Below are 8,559 nucleotides of genomic sequence, written 5' to 3' on the forward strand. Positions count from 1 at the left end.
TCTGCACCGCGCTGTGTAAGCCCGGTAACATGCTTATACTAACTCTGTGCCAAGCCACACGGGCCTTCATTTTTCATTTAAAGGCCATACAGGGCCGCCAGTCCTCTATCGAACTTTTTTTTTTTGTTAGAAAAGAGTAATATTGCCGTCAGTAATGTTTTTCAAAGTCGTAAAATGGTTAATTTTTTGGTTAATGACTTGACAAGCATATATAAGGATCTATATATTATTTAATTGTATTATAATCATTTTATATTTATCAAGTCCAATTTTAATTAAAAAGATGGAAATATGTGTACCATTATATAGTTAGTTTTTTTTATCTTCCACGAAACAAACCGTATCAGACGCTTCACTGATGTTACATCATTTTAACCTTTTAATGAACTTGGGTAAAATAAAGCAAAACACTTTCTACAAATGAATTCAAACGCAATCAAACTAGAATACTACACTGAATAAAACTAATCATGAATTGCACATTCATAAATAATACAATTTTCAATAGGTAACCTCACGTATAATTTCGTACCTCCCCTTGCATCCAGGAAAAAAAAAAAAAAAAAAAGAGGGAGGTTACCTTACCACATTCTCTCCATTTTATGCTTTCAATTCTTCATCAGTTCATTTCTAGTATGTTCAAAACATGCATAACGAAAATCAGATGAAAAACCAAACACGTTTTTTTACCTAAGAAAACCAAACGAATTAACTATTTTGACAAGGATGATTTATGAACAAGGCATCCTGACAAGAAAATGGATGCAATCACTGTACACTAACTATTCTAATATTATATATATATATATAGAGAGAGAGAGAGAGAGAGAGAGAGTGAGAGAGAAGTCCTCAGGAAAGTGGTGACCCTAAGCAGAATTTTTCTTTATGGCATATCCACGAAAAGCTGCTAAGCCGACAACCGCCATAGCAGCCCCCACTGTACATTCACGATAGAAAAAAGTTTAGACGACAGGCAAAAATGAATGTGTATATTAGCGGTAAGGTTTCATTAGGAGGTAGCTAAACAAAGCGCACCTGAGGCAAATATAAGAGAGTGATGAAGAAGCTGATGATACAGCCTTCTCTTTCCCCCAATATCGGTTTCAGGAATATTCAAATGAGGGTGTTCTGCAGCACTAACAATCTTATCGTACACATTACTTGATTCACCTAATTTCATGCTTACGTGAATGGGCGCCTCTATACCCAATTCCTCAGGAACCTAAATAACATACGAATAATAGATGATAAGATCCTGAGCTCGCGGGAATAGCAAAGAAATCATACACTACCCAAAAAACTTGTACAAGGATAAAGTACCCATTAGCAGAAAATGCACACCTTAACTGAATCTTGTACTGCCCTTGGGTATGGAGTCAAGTCATCCTTAGCAGCAATGAGAAGGCAAGGAACTCTGTGACCAGTTAATTCTCCTTGTCTAGAAACTTCCTCGAGCAATTCCCTGGCTCTTTTCCACGAATGTTCATCTGAACTACAGAACATAGAACAACGATCTTGAACCACAGCACAGGACAACATGCAGAAGATACTTACACTACGAGTCTATGCAGATGCATATAAGGTAAGACCTGATTTTTCAATCAAGAAATTTTAACCCACCACGGGCCAAGAAGAAAATGCATGGAGTACAGCCTCAAAATCTGGTTCTAATGGTGATATCACGTGAGAAACAATTTCGCGTAGTCTTAGTTAAGAATATAGCCTTGTCAAAAAATAAAACTCGCAACTAAAGATGGTTTTTTATTTTTCTTATTTTTAAAAGGTTGGGTCGAAAATCTAGTTCATGAATTGTTAACCATATAATGCAAAATATTTTATCAAGCAGCAGAAAATTTGGAGAGTTCAACAATGAAATACAGTAAAATATAAATCCAAACAGCGCGTAAAAGAGATTAGAGACTTGAAAGGAGAAAAGACTAATAAAATTTATTTGAAGTGCCCCAAACACTACGAAGTTATGAACATATGGTGGAAGAAAAGAACCATACCCGTCATATACGAAAACAGCAACATCACATGCTGCCAAACAGTCTCGATTTGACAAAAATTTCTTTACTTCGTCCTCAGGTATCTCGCACAAAATGAGAGTTTTTCTAGTGCCCTATGCATTGAACATCATGATAATAAGCAGTTAGATCCTGCATGTCGGGCACTTCTTCCCCCAGGACTTCCCAACTCGACTTGTTATTTTCATTAGCAATAATGGAGTATAAAAAAAAAACTGAGAGAGAAGACAAGATAATATAAGCCTTTATGGCACAATCACATTTTCGCATCATAATACTCACCCCAATTAATTCAACACTATTTGCAGCATATTGCCTGACCGTTGTTGGAGTATATTTATCAGAGAAAGGCCTGCGAAAGGAATGAGCAACAACTGAAAGGAATCAAAGGTTGCTCAGAATAAAAATCGGCACATGAACTGTATTTATGGACTAAATTTTACAAAATGAAAGATCAAGTATAATGAACTAAAATATACAAAGATATGGTGATTGGTTCAGGAGCAACACCTTCTCAAAAATGAATATAATAAAGTAGATTTCCCAGCATTTTTAGAACCAAAGACATAGCACTGGAACACATTTCTTTCAGTTTTTTGTTTCTTACGGTCTACTGATCTCCTACGAGTAACACGGAGTGCAGCAGCAGGATTGCCACTATATCCAATGTAAATCAAATTAGCCAGGCAGGATCGAGGATCAAGTAATGTCATGAGAGCCCACTGCAGATTTAGCAGCTAAATCAATGAATAACTCATTTCTCCAACTAAATGGAAAGAAATGATGCAAAGTAGCACAAATCTTCAACTATGTACTGCAGATATTGAACAATATAAATGAACAAAGTTGGTGGTCCCAACTAGAAACAACAACAATACAACATCCAGTCCCCTTCAAAAGATGAGTAAGGATAGAAAAGGTAGTTAAAGGAAGAAATCATAATGCAATGACATCTTCAGGGTAATTGACTGGGCACAAGGCTTCTCACCAATAAGTTTCTGGCCAGTTCATCAGATGACCACATAATTTGAAAGTCACACACAAACAATACAACCGTGTATATTTTTATAACTATGATAGCAATAGAACATTAACACAGTACTGATGGTTAGGAATAAGAGAAACAAAAATGGCAGGTTGAAGAATATAAAAGTCAAAGGACGTTATCACACCTGAGACAGAAATCCACCAAGAGTCATGTAGCCTGCATCAGTTCTCTCAACAGCATCCTTATATGGATCATCACTCCATGGACTGGAATTCAAATACAGCATCAAAACTATAGAATGTCAGTGAGAAAAATTAAGGCACAGATATAGGACCATATGAGGCATCACAATATAAAAATAAGGTAAACAATTTACAAAGCAAATATCACCTCAGAACATTGGACAACAGTAAGGAAATTAATATCGCAAGATCCATTTGACCTCATAATTTCTAATGTACCAATTCTCTCGAGGTAACATTCTGCATATAGGCTAATGGAAACATGTCTTTTTTTAAACTCTCATGTCTAAATGGCCAATTCAATATATTCAAAACCATATGATAGAAAATTATTGATTGCAATAAAGGCAAATGTGCACTGAATCATAGAAGCCCAAGAGGGGAAAAAACAAATAGAGAGAAACTAGACTCATTTCTGTGCATTAATTTTTTCTTTTTACAAAATTTTGTGCGTATTACATGGAAATTGAAATAAATCATACTATTTATCGATTATAAATAAGAGTGACTTGCTTTAGATTTTCTATGATAAGCTGATATGTCGATTATCAACGTTTTCCCCCTTTCCAGATTAATTTAAAGCATTCCCTTGCTATTCTCATTGATACATCCAATCAGTATCCATACCAAGCCTTTCGATGGTACTAGTCGTCCTATTCCACCCTTTAAAACAATAGTTGGCAACTAGAAGCCCTTAATCTCAGTATCACTATAATTTGAACATTGACCAGACTAATATTTTCTTAATTGGTATTTATATGATAAACGCTTCTGATAAGACCCAACCCCCTGCTACCACCATGACACACAGAAAGGGACATAGGGGGTTGGCAAACAGAAAGAAAACGGGTAGCTACTGGTCTAGGACAGTCCATTGAGGTTGGAGATCGGATAAGAGTAAGACAGATAGTAAAGGAGAAAAAGAATGGAGCAATGATGAAGGGTAGAAAGGACCAAATAAAAAGTCGTGAGTGGGCGTGTATTAAAGGAGAAAATGAGAGGTATGAAAGGCAACGAAGAAACGTTTGGGTTAGGTCATGATGAAGAGAGCCAACCTCTCAAAAGTTTAGCAACTGTGTCTTGTGATTCAGATTGCAGTAATCTATTTTCCCCTCATACACTAAGCCAATTCCAATCAATCTCTCTTTGTGAATGCAGATTCGGCAAATATGAAGGGCTTAGCACTAAAAAGTAGAAGAAGCAAGCTTCATGTGATTTGAACTGAAATATTTACAGGAATGAAAGACCTCTAATATTCAGTAAGCAAAAGTAGAATCTCACAAGGACAGTTCTCTTCCCGAGTTTTGAACGTGGGATTTATCTTTAAGTTCTCCTACTTCAGCAAAAGCAGCTATTACTAACAGCCAAACCAATTCTAGATTACTTGATCCTCAGTCAGACAGCAAGTTCACTGAGAAGATAACACGAATGCAATGTGCATACTGTCACAAAAAATAAAACGAGTATAAAAAGGTTGACCTTTCTGGGGCAGTAGAAAAGAGCTTATCAAGCTCTGCAGGTTGCAGGGCTCGGTCCTGGAAAACATCAAAATTCCAAAGCAAAGATTAGAGAAGCATATTAGACGTGAAACACTGCCTGAAAAAGAGGGAAGAAGATAGCAATAGCAAAAAGCAGCAATTGTGACGTGATATTCAAAATGCTTTTACATACTCTATCTGTATCTAACAGTCGGAAGATACCACTCAGAAATTCTACAGCTTCACTTGTCAGCTCCACTCTCTGAAATATGGTGTCAAAAAAGTAATTACTTACATATCATACATGACATAAATTAGGGTTATGATTCTCTGGAACAACTTTGCAAACAGCTTATCTACAACACAATGGCCTATAAACAAGGAAAATGTAGTGCACAATTATCTAATTCAACAATCATGCTTTGCAAAACCAACACCATCAAATAACACATCCCCTTCTTCAATTCATTCATGCACAAAAGGAAATAATATATAATGACCCCTACCAAGTACTAGGTGCTAATTAAGTGGGATTCAAATTATGAAATTCGTACAAAACGTCAAGGCTAATGGAAAAAACCTGACAATAAATACTATGCAATACTAAGTGTCAGCTATAGGATTAGATATAATTCTTTTTTTATCTTTCCGAATCACCAATCCATGCTACCCAAGAGTTCGCAATAAATCTTTTGCAGACATCCATATATGCTTTTAAATTTAGGCACTCACCAAACCCACGGAATCTGATGGTTAACAATTAATATACACTAGCATGAACCATGAGAAACGTTCTAGTGTTCCCAGGTCATTAATTTCAAGCATACTGGAATATTGCTAACACAGAAATTGAATATACTAATAACAACCAGTAGCAGTGCCAGCAGTCTAACCTCTTCCATTTAAATCAAACAAAGTGAATCAAAGTGGAATCTCAAAATGATCAAACTTTTTTTTTTCCAGGAAAAAAAGGGGACCTGATCAGATGCATAGTTAGATGGAACTGGAAGAAAATCATCTCGGAGTTTCAAATCATTATTATATCCAAATTTTCTTAGAACTGCCCAAATTGTCTCAGGACGTCCTTTCTTCAGGAACATATTGTGGATATAAACAAAGCCTGGAAAAGTAAGACCATGCTGGTTGATTCCCTCAGGTGCTTGCTGCTGAATAAGTGTTCTCACTTCCGTTGTTTCAGATGGCTGCAACTGTGTGTCAAAACATATAACCTGTTGAAATATTTACAACTATAGATTTTCAGTATTCTTGAAATACAGGAGGTTACATAAAGGAAACAAAAACTTATTATTCAAGATAAATAAAGGCCATCAAAAACCTGAAATCCATTTAGCTCTGCATCATTGAGGGCATCATCCATGTCTCTATCACAGAGAACAAATATTCTCCTCAGTGCCCTTAAACATCTATCTGTTAAAGCATGCCTCTCATGATCAAACAATGGATCCACTGGATGAACTACTGCTTTTTGAGCAAAATAAAACACCTCAGGGACCTGAAGACAGGTAAACTTAGTTTGTAATTATGGAGAGCTTCACTTTTGCATAGAGGAAGCCAAACATGAATTCAACATCATCAAGACAATATATATTTAATGATAACAAGCATGAATTTCACATTGTTATACTTGCAGAGGAAAACAAGCAAAATGATTTAACATTTTTCAATGTCCCATGCTTCTTGTATAAGGTGAATGCTGGAAATAAGATAGTAACCCCATTCCAGGAAAAAAAAAGCATTTAAATGAAGGATTCAACGTCCCACAGCGATGTCCATGAATGACTAGGCGTAGTATATGCCTTCTGAAAGCATAGATTTGTATTCTGACATATAAAAAATGATAAGAAACTTGCTTAACTACTATAAGAAATTATTGTGATGATCAGCCATGCGATTGACTGATCTTTCCAATGCAAAAAACACTAAACTAATAGAGCGATCCAATAATGCGATTTTCATCTCTCTTTTTTCATTAATGAAACGCCAAATGACTAACTTAAGCATTTTGACTGCTATGTCAAACAAAAGTAAGAACTGTCAAGCAAGAATCACCGGGTTAGACAACATACCTGATATAGTGTAGCTGCTGAGCATTCCATACAGGTAACAATTTCACCATACTGTTGTAGGAGCTGCGTCATGAGATCCTCTAAGTGTATTTGCTGATTCTCGTCCTGCAGATCTAGCTTGCAGCCAACCACAACTACAGGTGGCTTTACCTGCACAGTCAAAAAGAAGAAATGATTATTTGCTTGACATTAATGCTTAATTTGTCATTGGGAATGACAGTACAAACCTCCAACTCCTCCAGTTCAGGAAGCCAGTAAGTGCTAAGACGAGTAATGGTCGTCGGTTCATCACAAGCATATGTCAAGACCACTACATCAGCTCGCTTCAGTTCTTCATTGCGCTTGCCCCGTTTTTCCAAGCTAAAAGGAAAATAATGCTCTAATTAGATTGAGGAATGATCGGGCTATTACTTTTTCCAAAGCAAATATTAACACTCGATAACTAGAAATAAACTAAAATCTCCTAAAAATTGTAAAGAACACAGGAAACCAAATTTAATCAGGTTTGAAAAGAATAACGATGGTCATTATGATGAATGCATGACATTTGTTTTATTATTGCTTAACAACAGGTATAAGACAGATATATATACACAGACATATAAAGGGTTCCTGCCATTAGAGGGAGGGGGAACACATATTTCTTGGCGCTTAAACAAGAGCTCTCTGCGACGGACCTGGAAGATGTGTCAATGATGGTAAGCGGAAGATGATCCGGGAACCAGTCATCAGGCAGCAGGGTGGGGGGAAGGACGGGGGGGACGGCGTCGGGGAAGGACTCAGAAGCCGCAGCAGCTATCAAACTAGATTTGCCGGTACCTCGGTCACCGATGACGGCGACTCGAACGCCGGAAGGACCGGCGAAGGAGGAGTGAACCGCCATTGATGCGAAGTGAATGAAGGAAGCAGTGGCGGTAGGAGCAGCGAAGGCAGCACTAAAATGGGTGCAACTCGGCAATCCGGCGGGATTGCTCCGTCTTGGTCCCGCTTCGTTCCTTATGAAACACAGCCAATTTTTTCTTGAATTTTTAGAGGTCCCTCTTTTGCGTTGAATCAAAACCCCACGAAAGCGTGAAATTTTTATAGCTCGTCATTCCACCTCATTCAGGTCCGAAAACCCGTTCAGTTTTTTTTTTTTTTTTTTGTCTTTTTAGGGGGGGAACCAAACCAGAATCCCCGGTTCAGTTCAGTGATTGACAACTTGTTTCTCGGAAATTGAGGGCATACTTTTATGTTTTTGGTGAAAAGGGGGATACTTTTAATTTAGTAGTGTAGTTTCAATATGTGAAATACAATTAAATTAGACTGGCTTACTGTATTGCATTTCAAAATATAAAATATTGGATTTAAAAACATCTATTTTTAATATAAATTGAATAAATTTTACAATGAGAGACAAAAAGATAGGAAAAACATCACACTACTTCCATTATAAACATAAAATCTAATTTGTAGTGAACAGGATGATCATCGGATAAGAATGGATTCAAGGCACACGGATCTCAGCAATTTCGAATGAAGAGTACAAGTTCAACTGATGGCTTGGACGAAAATGAGTGTTCTTCTCAACCTACAACATAAACACGTGACGCTAAGCACAAAAATAACAGAACAAGACATCCGCTGCAAAAATAACCGCCCAAGAAACTCTTCCAATTTATTAAAACGGAAAAGAAGGAATCAAGTCTGTGGATATGAACATTTCCAATTTCAACAATGTGCGCCGCATGTGGGTTT

At 36.9% G+C, this 8,559-nt stretch overlaps 1 protein-coding gene across 1 annotated transcript; it reads right to left on the reverse strand.

Moving 5' to 3' along the window:
- Positions 1–647: 647 nt before the first annotated feature.
- Positions 648–7,862, reverse strand: LOC114720687 (mitochondrial Rho GTPase 2). The gene is made up of 14 exons (XM_028906360.1): positions 7,500–7,862; positions 7,050–7,182; positions 6,823–6,972; positions 6,072–6,248; positions 5,713–5,964; positions 4,929–4,997; positions 4,737–4,792; positions 3,200–3,281; positions 2,538–2,749; positions 2,310–2,379; positions 2,010–2,122; positions 1,342–1,492; positions 1,036–1,222; positions 648–937 (listed from the first exon to the last, which is right to left on the reverse strand). Exons 1-14 carry the CDS (start codon positions 7,703–7,705, stop codon positions 867–869), a joined length of 1,929 nt encoding a protein of 642 aa, XP_028762193.1. The 5' UTR covers positions 7,706–7,862; the 3' UTR covers positions 648–866.
- Between the last annotated feature and the right edge of the window lie 697 nt (positions 7,863–8,559).

This window comes from Neltuma alba, unplaced genomic scaffold, assembly GCF_004799145.2.
Source record: "Neltuma alba isolate B1F8T4 unplaced genomic scaffold, ASM479914v2 tig00011994_pilon, whole genome shotgun sequence".
Classification (NCBI taxonomy): Eukaryota; Viridiplantae; Streptophyta; class Magnoliopsida; order Fabales; family Fabaceae; genus Neltuma; species Neltuma alba.